The sequence below is a fragment of the Anastrepha obliqua genome, chromosome 6 (genome assembly GCF_027943255.1).
Source record: "Anastrepha obliqua isolate idAnaObli1 chromosome 6, idAnaObli1_1.0, whole genome shotgun sequence".
Classification (NCBI taxonomy): Eukaryota; Metazoa; Arthropoda; class Insecta; order Diptera; family Tephritidae; genus Anastrepha; species Anastrepha obliqua.
In genome coordinates, this window is record NC_072897.1 from 54,999,419 (window position 1) to 55,022,289 (window position 22,871).

At 37.2% G+C, this 22,871-nt stretch overlaps 2 protein-coding genes across 2 annotated transcripts; both read right to left on the bottom strand.

Annotated features, from left to right (window-relative positions):
- Positions 1–8,630: 8,630 nt before the first annotated feature.
- On the bottom strand, positions 8,631–13,835 carry LOC129250544 (uncharacterized). Its single transcript, XM_054890164.1, has 2 exons — positions 10,153–13,835; positions 8,631–9,942 (listed from the first exon to the last, which is right to left on the bottom strand). Exons 1-2 carry the CDS (start codon positions 13,833–13,835, stop codon positions 8,631–8,633), a joined length of 4,995 nt encoding a protein of 1,664 aa, XP_054746139.1.
- Positions 13,836–20,024: 6,189 nt separating this feature from the next.
- LOC129250545 (ATP-dependent DNA helicase PIF1-like) lies at positions 20,025–21,689 on the bottom strand. The gene has a single exon (XM_054890165.1). It carries the CDS (start codon positions 21,687–21,689, stop codon positions 20,025–20,027), a length of 1,665 nt encoding a protein of 554 aa, XP_054746140.1.
- Between the last annotated feature and the right edge of the window lie 1,182 nt (positions 21,690–22,871).

Genomic DNA, 22,871 nt, shown 5'->3' on the forward strand with positions numbered 1-22,871 from the left:
GATGTTAAGTCTGATATCATCTGAAACCTTAATAAGCGCTGAGGTAGAGAAAAAACAGGTTTTTACCTGGTTGTTTATAAAAAAACACTTGGGTTTTAGTTTGTTGAGTTTATCACTGATAGCTGATAACTGAACTTTATTTCTTTTATAATAAATTTTAATTTTAATTTTAAATTAAATATAATTTATTTCTTATTTATAATAAATATTTCATTGGTGGAAAATTCTTGGAAAATTGCTTAATAGTTCGTTAGTCTTTTATTAATTTTGTTTTCAACAAAATTATGATTACTTGACAATATTTACAATATTCCATTTATAATTCTTAGAAAAATAGTTCATTGGTCTTTTTAATAATTGCTTAATTTTTTTTGTAAACTTGACAATATTTACAATATTCAATTTACAATTCTTGGAAAAATAGTTCATTGGCCTTTTTAATAATTGCTTAATTTTGTTTACAGTAAAAGTATGATTACTTGGCAATATTCAATTTACAATTCTTGTCGTAATTAATTGCAATTGCTTATAAAGCAGTAAAGTTTAAACAAAGGAAGTGTGTATGTTTGTTCATATTCTTAAATCTATAATTTAAATTATATTTTAATAAGAAATAATAATAAAAATAGTAAAAACGACAGGAGCTTTGTTTTGATAACTCCGAGTTTATTTATTCAAAGTAGTCTCCTCTGGCCTCGATACACTGTTTTGCGCTATCTAAAAGCTTTTCGAAAAAGTGTTTCAGGTCATGTCCTTCAGAATGCCGGTACAAGTCTTTTGGATGGCCTCGACGGACGCAACACGTTTTCCTTTCATGGCCAAATGCAGTTTCCTGAATAGATAGAAGTCACAGAGAGCCATATCAAATGAACACAGTGAGTGATTGTTAGTTAAAATGCGTTTTCTAGTCAAAAAAGTAGATCGATAAGATGATGCACTATTATGCAATAAGCGTCAGCTTCGTGCTTCGCAGTATTCAGGGCGAATTCGACGAATCCGATGCAACAAACGCTTCAAAACGACAAGAAAGAAAATTGCATTGACAGTTTGGCCCGTTGGCGCGAACTCCTTGGGGACAATTCCCTTGGAATCGTAAAAACAAAAGAGCATCGACTTGATTTTGGACTTCTTCAAACGCAATTTTTTGGGTGGTGATGTTCATCTGGGGCCTTCCATTCGGTACTTTGACGCTTAGTTTCAGATTCATGTTGGAAACACCACGTTTCATCACCAGTTACAATGCTGTAAAAGAGTTCTCGTCTTTTCTCGCCTCTTTAATGAGGTCTTTCGAATGTCTAATTCTGAGCAATTTTCGGTCCTCAGTTAACTTGTACGGAATGAAACGTACACGTGTTAAAATGCGATAAATCGATGCTTTGGAGATATTCAACTCCGATTCCATGAATTTCTACGATGATTTCGGTTAATTTTTGATAAATTTACGAACAACTTCGATGGAGTTTTCGGTGATTACTGATTTTGGGCGGCCCGTATGTTTATTGTCGTTTATGACCTCACAACCATCTTTGAAAGGTGTAAACCACTCATGAACTCTGGCACGAGATAGACAATCATCGCTTTAAACTTTTTTCATCAATTCAAATGTTTCGGTAAACGTTTTACAGATTTTAAAACAAAATTTGATATTACCATAGCTCTTTGTTCGAAACTTATTTTAGTACCAATGGCATAAACATACTGACACTTTAGACGCAATAACTTAGGTTCACTGTACCGAATGTCACCAAGCTTTCACTGAAAGTCAGCTAGGGATGTAACTTCCAACGCACAAAGTTTTAAAAAGATGGCGCCATCAAAAACGTTTTTATGAAGACAGTCCTATTTACTTTGGACTTCACCTTGTATATACGAATACATTTCCAAGTTTTTTTGGAACCTATTGCCGTGCTAAATTGATACTCATAATATTTAAGCTTTTGTTGTTTAATGGCTCTAGCGGCTTCTCTTCTATAATTCTTAAATATATGTAATAGCTGGTAATTGGTACAACTTTCGCATAAAAGAACATTGTTCCTGTTATGATTCAAAACCGACCCCCTAGCCATTACCAATATACTATATTGTATATATTTATATACTTAGTCCTGGCATAAGTTCTGTTAGAAGTTAAGTCCATTATAGACAGGAAATGGTACTTTTATTACTGAAGTTAGTTTTATTTAATCTTGTAAATATTAAAAAAAACTACTTTTAAATTTTCATTTTAAAAGGTCACCATTTGCTTTTACACAAGCCTTCAAACGATTAGGTCATTCAGCTGTAGCAGCACACACTGTTTCCATATATATTGACGTCACTGCTCGAACCAAAGATTGTTTAAGACTCTCCCAATTTTTGTGAGGTTTTCGACAAGCCATGTCCTCCACTTCTGACTTCCGGACGGCCAATATTCTGATCAACTGCTTCCCCACGCCTTCTGAGATATGCTACAGGTACACTTTTGCCCTGGTATTAACTCCTTTTTCGCAGAAATGAAGAAATGTAACGCCAAACCATTACGGAGGCTGGATGGTAGCTGTGCTGAACCCTTGGAACAACAATTTTGCGTCTTTAGAAGTATTAGCATAGATTTTGTCGTTTCGCTTATGAAAGTTTTCTTCAACAGTGAAAATTGTTTCATCTGTGAAGAGAATATTTTCACGTGTCACCGAAGAAGCTGCTTGCATCTGTTGAGTCCAATTTTATTCGAGCACATTGACAAAAGATGATCTGTTGAGCGAAGAAAGGGTTTCATGTGAGATTATCTCTAATTAGTCTTGGCATGGATCTGGTCCATACATTAATTTAATTGGACATGATTTTCTGTTTCCTAAAGGGATTTCTACAAATACTTTCTCAAACGGCTGCACTGATTCGGGCCACGCGAGGACTTCACTTCTTTTTCTGTCTGTCGCTTCAGACGTTTGGGCAAAACGATTGATCGTGTGGTAAACAAAAATTCTCGAAATATTAAGTTTTTTCAGCAATTCGTAAATCTCACTTGCACTTTTACCACACTTACGTAATGCAATCACTTTTCCTTAGCTTTCCACTCCATTGTTAACAAACGAAATGTCCCACCAAACTGACTATAATTTATCAGTAAACAATGCATACGAACGAAAGCAAAAACAACGGAACTTTGTTTGCGAATTTGTTCTTGTCGTATGCATTGTAAAATTTGTCACAGAATTTGTGGCAAGACCATATATATGTATAATACTTATGAAAAAGCTTCACATTATCAAGGTTCAATAGAAACTTTGAATGTACTTCTTCTTCTTAATTGGTTAGATAACCGCTTACGCGATTTTGACCGTGTTTAACACAGCTTACTTATCGTTTCTTTCTCATCTCTAACCGGCGCCAGTTGGGCACACCATGTTAAGCCAAGTCCTTCTCCATCTAATCGTTTCAACGTAGAGGAGGCCTTCCTCTTCCTCTACTACCACCAGCTAGTACCGCATCGAATACTTTGGGAGTTTGTATGCATTTGGACGACATGACCTGCGATATTCGCCGTCGCCAACGTGCAAAGGTCCAAAAATTTTCCGCAGAATCTTTCTCTCATACACTCCAAGCGACGCTTTATCGGATATTAGGACGGCCATGACGAGAGCTTTGTGGAGTGTTAGTTTTATTCGTCGAGAGAGGACTTTACTACTCAATTGCCTGCTTAGTCCAAAGTGACACTTGTTGGTAAGAGGGATTCTTCGTTGAATATTTGAGTTTTGAACTTTTTTGTTTGAGATATTTTAAAGTAAATACTATTGATAACTATTTTTAAGTTAAAAAAAGTAATGGTTACCTTCGTTAACCACTATTTTTATTTTTAGTTTGCTTTAACTTACTCTGTTTGTTGTTTTACAAATTTGCTTTTCTTATGCACTATTTATGCTGTATTAAAAAATTTCAATATTTATACTTTTTATTTTTTTATCTTATTTATTTGTTTATCAAACACACAACCAAAAAGTTATTTTACCGTGTTTGAACTCATGACTTCTTTTCTTAATAACAACATAGTGTAAGTACACATAAAGGTAATGTTTGTGGAGTTAGCAGAGGGACTCAGTAGGATATAAAATATATTTAATATTGAAGTTGTGAAAGTATAGAAATAGAAGAGGAGAGAAAAGGTAAAAATAAATATATGTATACGTAGGGGAAGTGGGGGATAGTTGATCATAGTTTTGGTTTAGGTCAATATTTATGAATTTCTGAATAAATTAGATAACAATAATGACAACTCACGAAAGTGACAACATTCCAGCACATTATTTTTATCACGTTAGTTTTTAAATAGGTGGGCAAATTATTTTATTATTATTATTTAAAAAATAGTGCAAAATGATCAAGTGTCCCCAATAGTGGGATACTTGAGCATAAACAAGGGATACTTGATCACAGATTAAATAAAAAGAAATTTAACTCAAAAACAAAAACAAAACATTTATTTCAAAATACAGTCGGTTATCTTAAATACTTTCAAATATATCCAGAGCCTTTATGAAGGAATAATACATTCTTTCACCTTTTAAAATAATATTTGGATCTGGAACTAATCCAATAATGTCTTTAAATTCAACATCGCTGACATCAGATTCTATTAACGAGAACAATTTTTTAGTTTCATCCGCACATTTCAAAGAAATAACGCGACAACCAAGATCGTCATAATATACCTGGTCAATTATGCATAAGTACCGGTATATTGACGACATTCTCTTGCCTCCTTTAAAACGCACAACAATGAATTTCCCCTTTTTTAAATTGTCTGAATTCACTGCCTTTAACTCCTCAAATTCTTCTTCAAATTAATTTAAAGAATCTTCAGATTCTCTAACCGAAAGTTCCCCTTCACTATAAGAAGATGAAAACACTCTTTTCCTTTACCCTCTCCTTAGGTTTCTTGTCTTTAAGAGTTTTTTTGTTAGTTTTGTCTGCCTTTTGTTTCTTCTTTTCCTCTCTTAATTTTAGCTCTGTTTCTAAGTCTTGTTTGACTGGTGTGTCAGTTAAAATTGCAGATTTTAACTTTTTCTTCCCTTTTCTATTAACTGCGCTTCTTGGACCAGCTTTTGGAAAGGGTATAACTTCAGTAGGACTAACAAGGAAGCTTGATTCTTCCCTTTGATGTGAAGCAGAACTGGGTCCTGGTTTTTCATCCTAAATTACTTGATCACAGCAATCAGAGAAGTTAGATGGCCCCGGGAGTGAAGTACAACTTGTTACTGCTTCCTCATTTTGTGCAAATTGGGAATGGATATCAAGCAAGTCGGGTGGCCTTGCCTCTTCACACTGCGTCTGGTCTGATTCACTTTGATGCTCAAGCAGTAGTGGACTATTGTTTTGTTTATTATTGTCTTTTTCTGTGCAATTTTCTATGGTTGTGACTTGAGAAAGCTCATGCTCAGGGCGGTCTGTAACATATGCACAGAGAAAGTCATCATCAGTGAATATAAATCGATCAACAGGTTGTATACCTGTTTTTTTTAAACTGTTTAAAATATTTGTTGCAGTAAATGCAAGAGGATATGCTTTTCCAATAATATATGAGACATCATATATTGTTATAACTCTTCCCGGGTTTTTTGACATCCATTCATAAACAGCCCGGTCATATGCATTTTTGAAAGGCCCAAAGACTCCAACATCAAGAGGATGTAGCTTACTGCTACAGTGGGGTGGCAGTGTTAATAATATAATCCCATTCTCTTTGCAGAACTTTAGAGATATTTTGTATTAAGAATATCAAGGGATACTTGATCATATGATCATATGAAAATCAGGAAAAAAAATCGTAGAACCGAATTTTTATCGCGGCAAAGCCGAAAACTGCTGATCGTCGTATCGAGTTGACACATGAACTGATTTTAGGCGCGAAAATTTTGCAGGTTTGCAATATCATATTAAACTATTCTAAATGTAAGAATTGGCTTTACATATTATCTGAAACCTTAATAAGCGCTGCGGTACAGAAAAAACAGGTTTTTACCTGGTTGTTTATAAAAAAACACTTGGGTTTTAGTTTGTTGAGTTTATCACTGATAGCTGATAACTGAACTTTATTTCTTTAAAGTTTCTTATTTATAATAAATATTTGATTGATGGAAAATTCTTGGAAAATTGCTTAATAGTTCGTTAGTCTTTTATTAATTTTGTTTTCAACAAAATTATGATTACTTGACAATATTTACAATATTCAATTTATAATTCTTAGAAAAATAGTTCATTGGTCTTTTTAATAATTGCTTAATTTTTTTTGTAAACTTGACAATATTTACAATATTCAATTTACAATTCTTGGAAAAATAGTTCATTGGCCTTTTTAATAATTGCTTAATTTTGTTTACAGCAAAATTATGATTACTTGGCAATATTCAATTTACAATTCTTGTCGTAATTAATTGCAATTGCTTATAAAGCACTAAAGTTTAAACAAAGGAAGTGTGTATGTTTGTTCATATTCTTAAATCTATAATTTAAATTATATTTTAATAAGAAATAATAATAATAATAGTAAAAACGACAGGAGCTTTGTTTTGATAACTCCGAGTTTATTTATTCAAAGTAGTCTCCTCTGGCCTCGATACACTGTTTTGCGCTATCTAAAAGCTTTTCGAAAAAGTGTTTCAGGTCATGACCTTCAGAATGCCGGTACAAGTCTTTTGGATGGCCTCGACGGACGCAACACGTTTTCCTTTCATGGCCAAATGCAGTTTCCTGAATAGATAGAAGTCACAGAGAGCCATATCAAATGAGCACAGTGAGTGATTGTTAGTTAAAATGCGTTTTCTAGTCAAAAAAGTGGGTCGATAAGATGATGCACTATTATGCAATAAGCGTCAGCTTCGTGCTTCGCAGTATTCAGGGCGAATTCGACGAATCCGATGCAACAAACGCTTCAAAACGACAAGAAAGAAAATTGCATTGACAGTTTGGCCCGTTGGCGCGAACTCCTTGGGGACAATTCCCTTGGAATCGTAAAAACAAAAGAGCATCGACTTGATTTTGGACTTCTTCAAACGCAATTTTTTGGGTGGTGATGTTCATCTGGGGCCTTCCATTCGGCACTTTGACGCTTAGTTTCAGATTCATGTTGGAAACACCACGTTTCATCACCAGTTACAATGCTGTAAAAGAGTTCTCGTCTTTTCTCGCCTCTTTAATGAGGTCTTTCGAATGTCTAATTCTGAGCAATTTTCGGTCCTCAGTTAACTTGTACGGAATGAAACGTACACGTGTTAAAATGCGATAAATCGATGCTTTGGAGATATTCAACTCCGATTCCATGAATTTCTACGATGATTTCGGTTAATTTTTGATAAATTTACGAACAACTTCGATGGAGTTTTCGGTGATTACTGATTTTGGGCGGCCCGTATGTTTATTGTCGTTTATGACCTCACAACCATCTTTGAAAGGTGTAAACCACTCATGAACTCTGGCACGAGATAGACAATCATCGCTTTAAACTTTTTTCATCAATTCAAATGTTTCGGTAAACGTTTTACAGATTTTAAAACAAAATTTGATATTACCATAGCTCTTTGTTCGAAACTTATTTTAGTACCGATGGCATAAACATACTGACACTTTAGACGCAATAACTTAGGTTCACTGTACCGAATGTCACCAAGCTTTCACTGGAAGTCAGCTAGGGATGTAACTTCCAACGCACAAAGTTCTAAAAAGATGGCGCCATCAAAAACGTTTTTATGAAGACAGTCCTATTTACTTTGGACTTCACCTTGTATATACGAATACATTTCCAAGTTTTTTTGGAACCTAATGCCGTGCTAAATTGATACTCATAATATTTAAGCTTTTGTTGTTTAATGGCTCTAGCGGCTTCTCTTCTATAATTCTTAAATATATGTAATAGCTGGTAATTGGTACAACTTTCGCATAAAAGAACATTGTTCCTGTTATGATTCAAAACCGACCCCCTAGCCATTACCAATATACTATATTGTATATATTTATATACTTAGTCCTGGCATAAGTTCTGTTAGAAGTTAAGTCCATTATAGACAGGAAATGGTACTTTTATTACTTGTTGCGGGGAGAATCCTGTTCAAAAATGTTGCGGGGAGAATCCTGTGTGCGGCTACAAATCTGTTGCGGGAAGAACCAGTAATGTTGCAGGAAGAAATTGATGCGGGAAGGACCAGTAACGTTGCAGGAAGAAATCGATGCGGGAAGGACCAATAACGTTGCAGGAAGAAATCGATGCGGGAAGGACCAGTAACGTTGCAGGAAGAAAACGATGCGGGAAGGATCTTGTATGCGGCTATAAATCCATTGCGGGGAGAGTCCTCTATCCTTAATGCTGCGGGGAGAGTCCTGTATCCAACAATTGCCCAAAATAATGAAACTTGCTGCTTCAATTGACAAAGTTACAATTTTTTCTCACTATATTTTACAAAAATGTTCCGTATTTATACACATTTCTTTACAAACAAAACCTACTTAATTCACAGAAAATTATAAACAATTTAACAAAAGTTGAAAAACAATAAAGTATTTTATCTAATATTAAATTGAACTCAACATACCGCCGCCCTTGAACTATCTGAATAAGTTCAAAACAAAATATTAAAAAGAAAATGAAAAGCCTTGAAAAACATTTACGATAAGTTATTAGTTTCTTCATGAAATAAATCTCCTCTCGTTGGCAAAAGGCAAAGTTTGACTATAGGGCGAACCAATTCGCCATGCGGTGTTTTCAACGTAACTACTCTTACGCGTCCATCGGTGCCATGATGGCATTTGATCACTCGTGCAATCGTCCACTTCGTCGGAGGATTAGGCTCGTTGAATACAGCAACCACATCCCCTTCTTCAATATTGCGTGAAGAACGAAACCATTTAGTGCGACGTTGTAAGCTCACGAGATACTCGTCTCTCCAACGACGCCAGAAATGTTGTCTCATGGCAGAAATTGCTTGCCATCGCTGTCGAAGATTTCCACGAAACCCTTGACCCTCAGGTTCCGGTATTGACTTCAGCGGTTCACCGACTATGAAATGTCCGGGAGTTAAAACTTCTAAGTCACCAGCAGCTTCAGAGTTGTCACAGAGTGGACGAGAGTTTACGCAAGCTTCTATTTCAGTCAAAAGTGTGTTGAACTCTTCGTATGATAGTGGAACTTCTCCTAATACGCGTTTTAAATGATACTTAACACGTTTGACTCCGGTCTCCCAGTAACCTCCCATATGGGGTGCAGCCGGTGGATTAAATCGCCATTCGATATTCGAGTCCGCAAAGAAAGAGCGAAGTTTAATATCAGCCATGCACTGTTGAAATGCAATGCGCAACTCCTTCTCGGCTCCAACGAAATTTGTACCGTTATCTGATGCCATGACCTTACAAAATCCTCGACGATTGGTGAACCTTTTAAACGCATTTAGGAAAGCTGGTGTTGACAGGTCACCAACAAATTCGAGATGCATCGCACCAGTGCACATACAAATAAACGAACAAATGTAGCCTTTGGTAGCCTTAGTTCCTCTTCCTTGGGTGAATTTGTAGAGGTAAGGTCCAGCGAAGTCAACAGCAGTGTGAGTAAAACAACGGGCGTAGGTTGTACGAATGACAGGTAGATCACCCATGACTTGTGTGGTAAGATTGCGGTTCAAATAAGTGCATTTCACGCACTTATGGTATATATTACGGATCAAGCTACGAGCGCCGATAACCCAATAACGACGTTGTAAGACAGTTTGCATAATGCGGGGCCCAGCGTGCAAAGTGACCTTGTGTATTTCGCAGATTATTAACTTAGCAAGCGGACAATTCTTAGGCAAGATAATGGGATGCCTAACATCTGGAGCGATTTCATCGTTTTTTATTCTTCCTCCAACACGTAGAACACAAGTCCCATCCAGAAAGGGCTGCAGACGCAAAAGACTACTGCGAAGTGGGATTGGTCTTTTAGCGCTGCAAAGAGAAATTTCATTAGAAAAATAAAACTGTTGCGTATACCTTATTAGGCGAAGTTCAGCTTCAAATAACTCTTGGCAACTCGGTGTACCAAAACGCTTTATAACATTAAGCCGTCTGTTAGCCCGAATGTTAGTCAAAAAACGTAAAACATAGGAAATAACTCGACGCAGCTTAGAATATGATGAGTATTTTGTCATCACGGACCAATGATCTGTAGAATTAATCACATGGGCACGAATACTCTTTCGTATGCCCAGCTCTGTAGTGTGCTCTTTAGATTTTTTCTGCTTCCACAATTGTTCAGTGCTTTTCAGGAAAATAGGACCAGCCCACCACAATTGATGACGTAATAATTCGGAGGGAGTTATACCTCTTGAAGCACAATCTGCAGGATTCTGTTCAGAACGAACGTGGTTCCAACATTCGGGAGGCAAAACTTCTTGAATATCAGCGACGCGGTTGGCTATAAATGTCACCCATCTGCTGGGGTGAGCTTGTAACCATGCCAATGTTATAGTAGAGTCAGTCCAAGCGAAAAGCGGATAACGAAGATCAGACCAGCAGTGCAGCACGCTTCGCACTAGTTTAGCAGCAAGATGAGCGGCGCATAATTCAAGACGTGGCAACGTTGTCGGCTTAAGCGGAGCTACCTTGGTTTTCGACGAAATTAATGACACAATAATGCTACCGTCGCTTTGTGTTGTTCGTGCATACAAAACGGCGGCGTAAGCCCGCTCGGACGCGTCTGCGAATACGTGCAATTGCGTAAATGACCCAGCTACTTCAGTACCAAACCAACGTTTCACCTTCAAATGTGCCAGTTTCTTGAGTTCTATGCGATGCTCCAACCACTTCGTTGCGATAGACTCAGGAATGATATCATCCCAACCTACCTTAGTGCGCCATATGTCTTGAAACCAAATTTTTGAATTTATAGTAGCGGGAGCAAGCAGGCCCAGAGGATCGAAGAGCGTACTTGCATCTGATAGAAACATGCGCTTGGTCAACTTAACTGGCGGTTCCCTCAAGTTAATAGCAAACGTGAGATAGTCTCCTTCTGTGTTCCAGATAAGACCTAAAGCGTGAACATCCTTATCGTCGACAATATAATGTGATATGTTCGTAGATGCATTAGAAATGCTTGCGATTAGCTCAGCGCAGTTCGATGCCCACTTACGAAGTTCAAACCCCCCTTCCCTCAATATTTCGGAAATATTTTGCTGCAACAATCGAAGTTCTTCTTTACTAGATGCACCAGTAAGTAGATCATCCATGTAAAAATCCTTGAGAATAACACTAACAGCCCTAGCACAACCATTCGACGAATCTCTTGCCGTCTGTTGAAGTGATCGAACAGCTAGATGAGATGCAGCTGCCACTCCGTACGTTACGCGAACCATGCGAAAATCTTGGATAGGCAGGGATGGGTGGTTACGCCATACGATGCGTTGCAAATCGGCGTGTTTTAAGGATACGCAGATTTGGCGATACATTTTGGCGACATCTGCTGTTACAGCATAGCGGTGTGTTCTAAAGCGAAGTAAGATGGAGTATAAATCTTCCTGCAATTGAGGTCCTATAAATAATGCGTCATTCAGCGAATTTCCGGAAGTTGATTTTGCGGACGCGTTAAATACAACCCTCAATTTGGTCGTGGTACTACTTTCCTTTAAAACAGGATGATGAGGCATATAATACGTTGGATTCATAGTCTCTGACGTGACCTGCATATGTTTCATATCAATGAGTTCATTCATGAATTCATTGTAGCGTAAACGAAGATCGGAATCACAAGCGAGTCTTCTTTCAAGTCGTAACAAATTCCGGATAGCAAAGTTTCGCGACTCTCCCAGAGCTACATCGGGCTTCATCGGCAATTCGACGACAAACCGTCCATTAGGTTCCCTTCGATGCGTTGTTTCAAAATGGTCTTCACAGTAACGCTCCTCATGCGTAAGAAACGTTTTTTGCGTACCTTCCTCTAACTCCCATAACTTGTTCAATGCTCGATCCAAATGAACATCGCAATGTAACGACTGTAAGCGTGGCATATCAGGCTCAGATCCATTCACGCTTCCAAACAGAGTCCACCCAAAGACCGTCAGTTGAGCCATAGGAGCTCCAGATGGACCCTTACGAAGTTCTGTACAGATCAGTTGATCCATAACGTCCATTCCAATCAATATATCGACCCGTCCAGGCTTCATAAAATGGGGATCGGCTAAAAACAAACCTCGGATATGTGGCCACGATGAAGTAGCTATAGTCTGTGTTGGCAAGTCGCTTGTAATTTTAGACAGAATTAACGTTTTGACAGTAAAGCATTGATTTGTAGAGAAAGAAGAAAGAGAAAGTGATACTTCACCTCTAGCTCGTCCTCCTTGCGCTGACCCAATTCCAGTAATGTTAACTTCAGATGTTGATCGCGGCAGGCCTAAGCGTTGCACACACGCTTCAGTTACAAAGGAAGCATGTGATCCAGAATCGAAAAGTGCACGTGCGGGCTGCCAATTACCAGAGCAGTCGCGTACCTTCACCAATGCGGTGGATAACAGCACAACTCTTTCTACAGCTATGGGTGGATTGGAGCTCGAGTTCAAGCATGAAGAAACGCGTGGAACGTCGACGCTTGCTGGAAATTCACAAGTTTTTGCGCTTACCTTTGATGTGGCGTCAGCAGCACATAACGAATGCGTCGCGTAATTGTTCACTGCGGTAACGGTCGTTGACTGCAAAGCACCGTGCAACAGAGTGTGATGACGTTGTTTACACATGCGGCAAGTGGAAGCACTGTTACAACGGTCTTTATAGTGACCTGAACTTAAGCAGTTGAAGCATATGTGTCCTTGCTTCACGAACTGTGATTTTGTAGACAAGTCCAATTCACGAAATTTTTCACAACTGTAAATTTTATGAGGTCCACTACAATATGCACACACATTACTTTGTTTTGATATCGTGTGGAACACATTTGTCGACTTGCTTGATGATGCAGTTTTAACCTTAATTGGTACTGATGTTGTTGACGACGAAAACATCGATAACGATCGGCATCTTATCTCTAAAAATGTTATTAGTTGCTCAAAAGATGGAGGATCATCACTAACGAGCGATAACTCCCACTGCTTACGCGTTTCGAATGCCAACTTACTGACGACCTCATGTACCAACCAATCATCCCAAAACTCAATCGGACGACCCAACGCTTTAAGCTCGCGAATATGCTGTTGGAACGCATCAATTACACCTTTGATTGCGTCAGCATTGTCATGCGTAGCTCTTTTAATTTCAGCCAACGCGCGAAGATGAGATTCCACAATTACACGAATAACCTTATACCGCGATGTTAATAGACCCCAAGCTTCAACGTAATTTGCGTCACATATTTTAAAACCACTGATAATTTTCAACGCGTCACCTTTCAAGCAGCTTCGGAGATAGTGCAACTTTTGTCCATCTGTTAAAGCAGAGTTATTATCAACTAACGAAGAAAACGCGTCGAAAAAACCAATCCATTCTGTAGAGTCACCGGAGAATGTGGGCAACTCCATTTTCGGTAAACGTATAACCGTGGACACAGATGCCTTTGTGGAGCTATCTTGCGAATTAGTACGACAATTTTTCACGCGGCTAAAGTTAGCTGAAGCTGTAGAGTACCAAGTTTCGGCTTGGATACGCACATTTTCTTCAATTTCAATAACATCGGCACCACACGTAATTTCTACAGCGTCTTGAGCAACGTTAAAACGAACCCACTGTTCACTCAATAACTGAAGGTAGCTTGCAATATTTTCTGCATCCATAGTGAATGCCTCATCAATACTTTTTGCCATATACCGTTTAATGGCATTGAGAGCGGAATCGCGCGTTTTAGTGGAATTCGACATTTTTAATATGACAGAAAAGCAAACGACGGGTTTTTAGAATTTTCGCGATGTTAAATGCAGGAACGGCTGCACAAACGTACACACAATGCACAAAAATAATTTTCTTAATAATCGTTGCGCCTTTTGCTACGCGTATGTATGTACACAAGCGAATGCGTATATGCAAAAGGCAAGCGGAGTGACTATATCCGGCTCGAAGGACCAAAAATGTTGCGGGGAGAATCCTGTTCAAAAATGTTGCGGGGAGAATCCTGTGTGCGGCTACAAATCTGTTGCGGGAAGAACCAGTAATGTTGCAGGAAGAAATTGATGCGGGAAGGACCAGTAACGTTGCAGGAAGAAATCGATGCGGGAAGGACCAATAACGTTGCAGGAAGAAATCGATGCGGGAAGGACCAGTAACGTTGCAGGAAGAAAACGATGCGGGAAGGATCTTGTATGCGGCTATAAATCCATTGCGGGGAGAGTCCTCTATCCTTAATGCTGCGGGGAGAGTCCTGTATCCAACAATTGCCCAAAATAATGAAACTTGCTGCTTCAATTGACAAAGTTACAATTTTTTCTCACTATATTTTACAAAAATGTTCCGTATTTATACACATTTCTTTACAAACAAAACCTACTTAATTCACAGAAAATTATAAACAATTTAACAAAAGTTGAAAAACAATAAAGTATTTTATCTAATATTAAATTGAACTCAACATTACTGAAGTTAGTTTTATTTAATCTTGTAAATATTAAAAAAAACTACTTTTAAATTTTCATTTTAAATGGTCACCATTTGCTTTTACACAAGCCTTCAAACGATTAGGTCATTCAGCTGTAGCAGCACACACTGTTTCCATATATATTGACGTCACTGCTCGAACCAAAGATTGTTTAAGACTCTCCCAATTTTTGTGAGGTTTTCGACAAGCCATGTCCTCCACTTCTGACTTCCGGACGGCCAATATTCTGATCAACTGCTTCCCCACGCCTTCTGAGATATCCTACAGGTACACTTTTGCCCTGGTATTAACCCCTTTTTCGCAGAAATGAAGAAATGTAACGCCAAACCATTACGGAGGCTGGATGGTAGCTGTGCTGAACCCTTGGAACAACAATTTTGCGTCTTTAGAAGTATTAGCATAGATTTTGTCGTTTCGCTTATGAAAGTTTTCTTCAACAGTGAAAATTGTTTCATCTGTGAAGAGAATATTTTCACGTGTCACCGAAGAAGCTGCTTGCATCTGTTGAGTCCAATTTTATTCGAGCACATTGACAAAAGATGATCTGTTGAGCGAAGAAAGGGTTTCATGTGAGATTATCTCTAATTAGTCTTGGCATGGATCTGGTCCATACATTAATTTAATTGGACATGATTTTCTGTTTCCTAAAGGGATTTCTACAAATACTTTCTCAAACGGCTGCACTGATTCGGGCCACGCGAGGACTTCACTTCTTTTTCTGTCTGTCGCTTCAGACGTTTGGGCAAAACGATTGATCGTGTGGTAAACAAAAATTCTCGAAATATTAAGTTTTTTCAGCAATTCGTAAATCTCACTTGCACTTTTACCACACTTACGTAATGCAATCACTTTTCCTTAGCTTTCCACTCCATTGTTAACAAACGAAATGTCCCACCAAACTGACTATAATTTATCAGTAAACAATGCATACGAACGAAAGCAAAAACAACGGAACTTTGTTTGCGAATTTGTTCTTGTCGTATGCATTGTAAAATTTGTCACAGAATTTGTGGCAAGACCATATATATGTATAATACTTATGAAAAAGCTTCACATTATCAAGGTTCATTAGAAACTTTGAATGTACTTCTTCTTCTTAATTGGTTAGATAACCGCTTACGCGATTTTGACCGAGTTTAACACAGCTTACTTATCGTTTCTTTCTCATCTCTAACCGGCGCCAGTTGGGCACACCATGTTAAGCCAAGTCCTTCTCCATCTAATCGTTTCAACGTAGAGGAGGCCTTCCTCTTCCTCTACTACCACCAGCTAGTACCGCATCGAATACTTTGGGAGTTTGTATGCATTCGGACGACATGACCTGCGATATTCGCCGTCGCCAACGTGCAAAGGTCCAAAAATTTTCCGCAGAATCTTTCTCTCATACACTCCAAGCGACGCTTTATCGGATATTAGGACGGCCATGACGAGAGCTTTGTGGAGTGTTAGTTTTATTCGTCGAGAGAGGACTTTACTACTCAATTGCCTGCTTAGTCCAAAGTGACACTTGTTGGTAAGAGGGATTCTTCGTTGAATATTTGAGTTTTGAACTTTTTTGTTTGAGATATTTTAAAGTAAATACTATTGATAACTATTTTTAAGTTAAAAAAAGTAATGGTTACCTTCGTTAACCACTATTTTTATTTTTAGTTTGCTTTAACTTACTCTGTTTGTTGTTTTACAAATTTGCTTTTCTTATGCACTATTTATGCTGTATTAAAAAATTTCAATATTTATACTTTTTATTTTTTTATCTTATTTATTTGTTTATCAAACACACAACCAAAAAGTTATTTTACCGTGTTTGAACTCATGACTTCTTTTCTTAATAACAACATAGTGTAAGTACACATAAAGGTAATGTTTGTGGAGTTAGCAGAGGGACTCAGTAGGATATAAAATATATTTAATATTGAAGTTGTGAAAGTATAGAAATAGAAGAGGAGAGAAAAGGTAAAAATAAATATATGTATACGTAGGGGAGGTGGGGGATAGTTGATCATAGTTTTGGTTTAGGTCAATATTTATGAATTTCTGAATAAATTAGATAACAATAATGACAACTCACGAAAGTGACAACATTCCAGCACATTATTTTTATCACGTTAGTTTTTAAATAGGTGGGCAAATTATTTTATTATTATTATTTAAAAAATAGTGCAAAATGATCAAGTGTCCCCAATAGTGGGATACTTGAGCATAAACAAGGGATACTTGATCACAGATTAAATAAAAAGAAATTTAACTCAAAAACAAAAACAAAACATTTATTTCAAAATACAGTCGGTTATCTTAAATACTTTCAAATATATCCAGAGCCTTTATGAAGGAATAATACATTCTTTCACCTTTTAAAATAATATTTGGATCTGGAACTAATCCAATAATGTCTTCAAATTCAACATCGCTGACATCAGATTCTATTAACGAGAACAATTTTTTAGTTTCATCCGCACATTTCAAAGAAATAACGCGACAACCAAGATCGTCATAATATACCTGGTCAATTATGCATAAGTACCGGTATATTGACGACATTCTCTTGCCTCCTTTAAAACGCACAACAATGAATTTCCCCTTTTTTAAATTGTCTGAATTCACTGCCTTTAACTCCTCAAATTCTTCTTCAAATTCATTTAAAGAATCTTCAGATTCTCTAACCGAAAGTTCCCCTTCACTATAAGAAGATGAAAACACTCTTTTCCTTTACCCTCTCCTTAGGTTTCTTGTCTTTAAGAGTTTTTTTGTTAGTCTTGTCTGCCTTTTGTTTCTTCTTTTCCTCTCTTAATTTTAGCTCTGCTTCTAAGTCTTGTTTGACTGGTGTGTCAGTTAAAATTGCAGATTTTAACTTTTTCTTCCCTTTTCTATTAACTGCGCTTCTTGGACCAGCTTTTGGAAAGGGTATAACTTCAGTAGGACTAACAAGGAAGCTTGATTCTTCCCTTTGATGTGAAGCAGAACTGGGTCCTGGTTTTTCATCCTAAATTACTTGATCACAGCAATCAGAGAAGTTAGATGGCCCCGGGAGTGAAGTACAACTTGTTACTGCTTCCTCATTTTGTGCAAATTGGGAATGGATATCAAGCAAGTCGGGTGGCCTTGCCTCTTCACACTGCGTCTGGTCTGATTCACTTTGATGCTCAAGCAGTAGTGGACTATTGTTTTGTTTATTATTGTCTTTTTCTGTGCAATTTTCTATGGTTGTGACTTGAGAAAGCTCATGCTCAGGGCGGTCTGTAACATATGCACAGAGAAAGTCATCATCAGTGAATATAAATCAATCAACAGGTTGTATACCTGTTTTTTTTAAACTATTTAAAATATTTGTTGCAGTAAATGCAAGAGGATATGCTTTTCCAATAATATATGAGACATCATATATTGTTATAACTCTTCCCGGGTTTTTTGACATCCATTCATAAACAGCCCGGTCATATGCATTTTTGAAAGGCCCAAAGACTCCAACATCAAGAGGCTGTAGCTTACTGCTACAGTGGGGTGGCAGTGTTAATAATATAATCCCATTCTCTTTGCAGAACTTTAGAGATATTTTGTATTAAGAATATCAAGGGATACTTGATCATATGATCATATGAAAATCAGGAAAAAAAATCGTAGAACCGAATTTTTATCGCGGCAAAGCCGAAAACTGCTGATCGTCGTATCGAGTTGACACATGAACTGATTTTAAGCGCGAAAATTTTGCAGGTTTGCAATATCATATTAAACTATTCTAAATGTAAGAATTGGCTTTACATATTATCTGAAACCTTAATAAGCGCTGAGGTACAGAAAAAACAGGTTTTTACCTGGTTGTTTATAAAAAAAACACTTGGGTTTTAGTTTGTTGAGTTTATCACTGATAGCTGATAACTGAACTTTATTTCTTTAAAGTTTCTTATTTATAATAAATACTAGCGGACCCTCTGCCTGATTCGCTAGGCATATCAAAATTAAGAATGAATAATGAACACTCGATTTAAATTCACTCTATGTGTATTTATTCTTTTTTTAGAATATAAAATTAATGTTAATTTTTAACTTAAATTAACGCAAAGCCTTTTCGTAAACTACATTTTTTGTTTTGCCCTGAGTTGTGGTATAAATAAACAGAACTGATGGTTTTCCTACACGTGAACATGATACATATAATTGTCCGTGGGAGAAGCATGGATATTCTAAGTCAATTCCGCATAATTCTAGCGATTGTCCTTGTGCTTTGTTTATTGTGTTTATTTTAATCTATCTTGCTCATTACGTTGTATACGTTCTTCAGGTGAATGGCCTGAACGTGATCTGGCTATACGTTCCCTTTGATTTTGGTTTTGAATTTCTCGCTCTTCTTGTGATTGATTTTGCCTTTCATTTGATCTATTTTGCGTTCTACGCGACCGACGACCGATACCATTTATTCGCATTTGAATTTAATCAAAAAAACATGAAAAACTCACAATGTGCATTACAATCGCTAACAACAACAATGAAACCACCGTTTTTTTATTTTTACTGATTATTAAAATTTTACGCACAATATATTTTATTTTTATACATTTTTTCCCAAAAAAAAAAAACAACAATGAAAAACGCACTTTAAAATTGTTGACCACTCATCAAATGGTTTTGATACAGCTGATTATTTTGACCTCAGTATATCCAGTAAACAAACTGTGTTGAAAGTCCTTTATAAGGACCAAGTTTATAGTGGTGAAGTTTTAGGTACAACACAATTTTCTGTACGCAAGGTTGCTCTTGGGCAAAAATAAAGTAATCTTTAGAAATCGTAAAAAAGTAGTTTAAAAAAACTAAAAAACACGCTTTTATTGCTAATCGAACTAAAAAGTAGAAAATAAATTTTAATGACAAAGGGACCTATAATGAAGTAATAGCAAATCGAACGATCAGTCATAGTCAACTACCTCAGAACAGAATTATAACGAAAATTAAGATACAAATAGAGTAATTCAAATTAGAGTTAAAAGCGTAGGATGCATTTTGCTTCACTTTCATAACCCTCTGTACATAGGTAGTTGCCAATAGAATGATTGTAATATTTACTATATCAAGCATCCCACGCTTTTAACTCTAATTTGAATTACTCTATTTGTATCTTAATTTTCGTTATAATTCTGTTCTGAGGTAGTTGACTATGACTGATCGTTCGATTTGCTATTACTTCATTATAGGTCCCTTTGTCATTAAAATTTATTTTCTACTTTTTAGTTCGATTAGCAATAAAAGCGTGTTTTTTAGTTTTTTTAAACTACTTTTTATTTTCTACTTTTTAGTTCGATTAGCAATAAAAGCGTGTGTTTTAGTTTTTTTTTTTTTGACTATTTTTTATTTTCTACTTTTCAGTTTGATTAGCAGTAACAACGTGCTTTTTTAGTTTTTTACACTATTATGTATTTAGTTTGATTTATCAATCCGTCTTATGGTGGACATGTGGTATTGAAATGTCTTACGAATCATTTCGTAATCTAATCATTTCATTTAAAGCCTCACTGTTGCATGGAGTTTTTCCAGTTAGCTTAGAGCAATCAAGTTCTTCGATCCGCATACCGTCTAAAGATCTTACACGACTAAGTGCTACATAGGCCTGTCCAGCAGCAAACAGTCGCGAGCCTAGATAAATGACTGCATGATCAACTGTACAACCTTGCATCTTGTGAACGGTCGAAGTCCAACTCAGGATTAAGGGCAACATCCGTCTCTCAGCAGTTCCATAGCTATATTTCGCTGGGAACTGTATCGATATCGGTTTAATCATGTGCACACCATCAGAACCGAAGTCGATACGGACTGACGGGATGTCTTCCGCGTATAGTTGGTCTCTGCGAAAATTTGGCCAGATGATTTCAGTGATAAAACCCATATTGCCATTCACTAAACCTTTTGACACGTCAATGTTCGACCTCAACATCACTTTAGCCCCTACGAATATTTTCAGTTCTTTCGGAAGACCTCCTGTTTTATTAATATCATTAGGTATCACAGAATTTAAGTCCTTGTTACCTAAATTACGAGTGGCATCAATAAGTTGGTCTTGTGCTTTTATTGTATAAATAACTGTCCCTTTATTCTCAAAACTCTGGAGAACTTTTTCATTGTGTCTAGCAACTTGATCATTCGTTGGGTAAATTCTTAATGCTTTCTCAATCGAAAATTCATTAGTCGCATCCGTTGAAACTTTTTCCAGAAGGATTTCAAGTTGTCTAGACGTCATTTCTCCAACTCGTAGGGCATTAAGTACATCTATAAATGTTGTGTCTCCTTGTTGACGCATGTTTTGTTTAAGTTCAACCAGACCGAACTGTCGCCACAAATGTGTAGCTGGCTTCATATGATCTGGTTGTTGAAAAACTTGATGTCCTCTAACAGGTGGTAACTGCATTAGGTCACCAAAGAGTATCACGTTTATGCCACCAAAACAAGCGTCTGCGATTTTCAGTTGTCGCAAACGAGAGTCGATCATACAAAGCATCTCAAAGGGTATCATAGAAATTTCATCTATGAACAGAAACTCAATATTTTGCCATAATTGACGCATTCCTCTCAAATAATTACCGGTAAGAAGTGGCATGCTTACAATTACTCCATCTTTTTGTACTGGTAGTTTTAACAGCCGGTGTAGCGTTGTACCACCGATTAATCGTGCTGCAACTCCAGTTAAAGCACCGACTTTTACCACCGGTTTTCCATAACATCGGTTGATATGGTTTTTCAATAGATTAAAGAGGAATGTTTTCCCGGTGCCTGCTCCACCAGTTACGAAAATTTTCTCCCGTTTCATATCACCATTGAGTTTATTCTTAATACTCTCTGTGACAAGAACAACTAATTGTCTTTGATCAACATTCATCGCATTTTGCGCTCTTTGGAATTGATCATTGCTCATTTCTTTCTCTGGTAACTCTTCCTCTTCAAGTTCAGGATTTATAATCTCTGGCTGCTCCAAAATTTCGAAAGCATGTATCTGATTGAATGCATTTTCAAGCTGTTGGTCCCGCTCTCGATGTTGGCACATATGTCTACTTGTTTCCCTTAAACGACTCTCTCGAGCTACAAAAGCTTCTTTGGCATTATCGAAGCCTTCAAGTATTTCAGTTTCCGAACGATAAGGCATATATTGAAGAAGTAAGCTGTAGGAAAAGTTTTCTGGATCCGAAGCTGCTATAAAATATGGCACTCTGACAACTGCAGGAACATTTCTCACAACCATTTTGCTTTTATCCAACAGAGTGATGGGCGACGCATGTTTGTTTGTTCCTCATAGGCATCATGGTCTACACTTTCCTCGGTATCGCTTAACTTTTTCAGAAAGTGTGGTTCAAACAACATAGCAAACTCTATAAGGCTCATGTTCGCAAAATCGTAGTCAGGATGTTGTAATGGACGTTTTTCATATCTTTCAAAGATATTGCTGTAGTAACCAATTGCGTGTCCGCTTCTATCGAATTGCAATACTCTGTAACGCTGTTCTGGCTTTCTTGTGCTTAGGAAGACACAATGTCGCGAACTGTTTCGTAATGGGATATGACAAAGCCGATATGCACATTCGGCAGCTGATACTTGTCGTTCATGAAGAATCTTCATACATATCTTGAAGAGTTTGCGTGAAAGGTCAGTCTCTTCGCGTTGGATTTGTTGTATTGCCTGTGCAATTCCAGCATCGACACCCTCTGGTTCTGCTTTCGACAGATACTTTGCAATATAGTAAGCTATCGCTTCGTTCGATCCGCACGGTTGAATATCCATATTACCTGTCCACAGTCTCAATAACTCTGGGTGGTAATTATTTACCCAAGCATCTTCTTTACGACGCTTAAGTAAGGAAATTCTGCCCCCATTGCGGAGAAAATCGTCTGAAGAATGTGATATTATTCGTGTCTCATGACATTCTTGACGTGGAAAATTGAATCGACATCTTAGAGAGGTAATATTCTTTGTACAAGTTTGTGTATGCCGATGAATTTGACATTTTTTCACAAGCTCGAAGAGCTCTGGATCTTCTTCTTCTGTTGGAATTTTACACCAGCAGTTACGATCAAGTAGAAGTATTCCTTCTTCTGTATCAAATGCTGGATGATTCTCAATCCAAACTACCATATGGAGGTGAGGACTACCACGATTCTGAAACTCAATACGCCACCAGAAGTCTTTTACTTTTCCTCCAAATACTTCATCATTATTTTGAATGAATTTCATTAGAGCATTGACTCTGATCATAAAATGTCGACTCAAAATCACTGGGTACTTTTCGATAAGACGTTGGGTCTCATAAATGTCAATTGTACTTGGATCAACA

Excerpts from the sequence above, each read along its gene's own strand:
- LOC129250544 (XM_054890164.1), bottom strand. The coding sequence starts at position 13,835 with ATGTCGAATTCCACTAAAACGCGCGATTCCGCTCTCAATGCCATTAAA. Across the intron at positions 9,943-10,152 it reads ATTAATTCTACAGATCATTG|CGCTAAAAGACCAATCCCAC; the intron begins GTCCGTGATGAC and ends TTCTCTTTGCAG.
- LOC129250545 (XM_054890165.1), bottom strand. The coding sequence starts at position 21,689 with ATGCCTTATCGTTCGGAAACTGAAATACTTGAAGGCTTCGATAATGCC.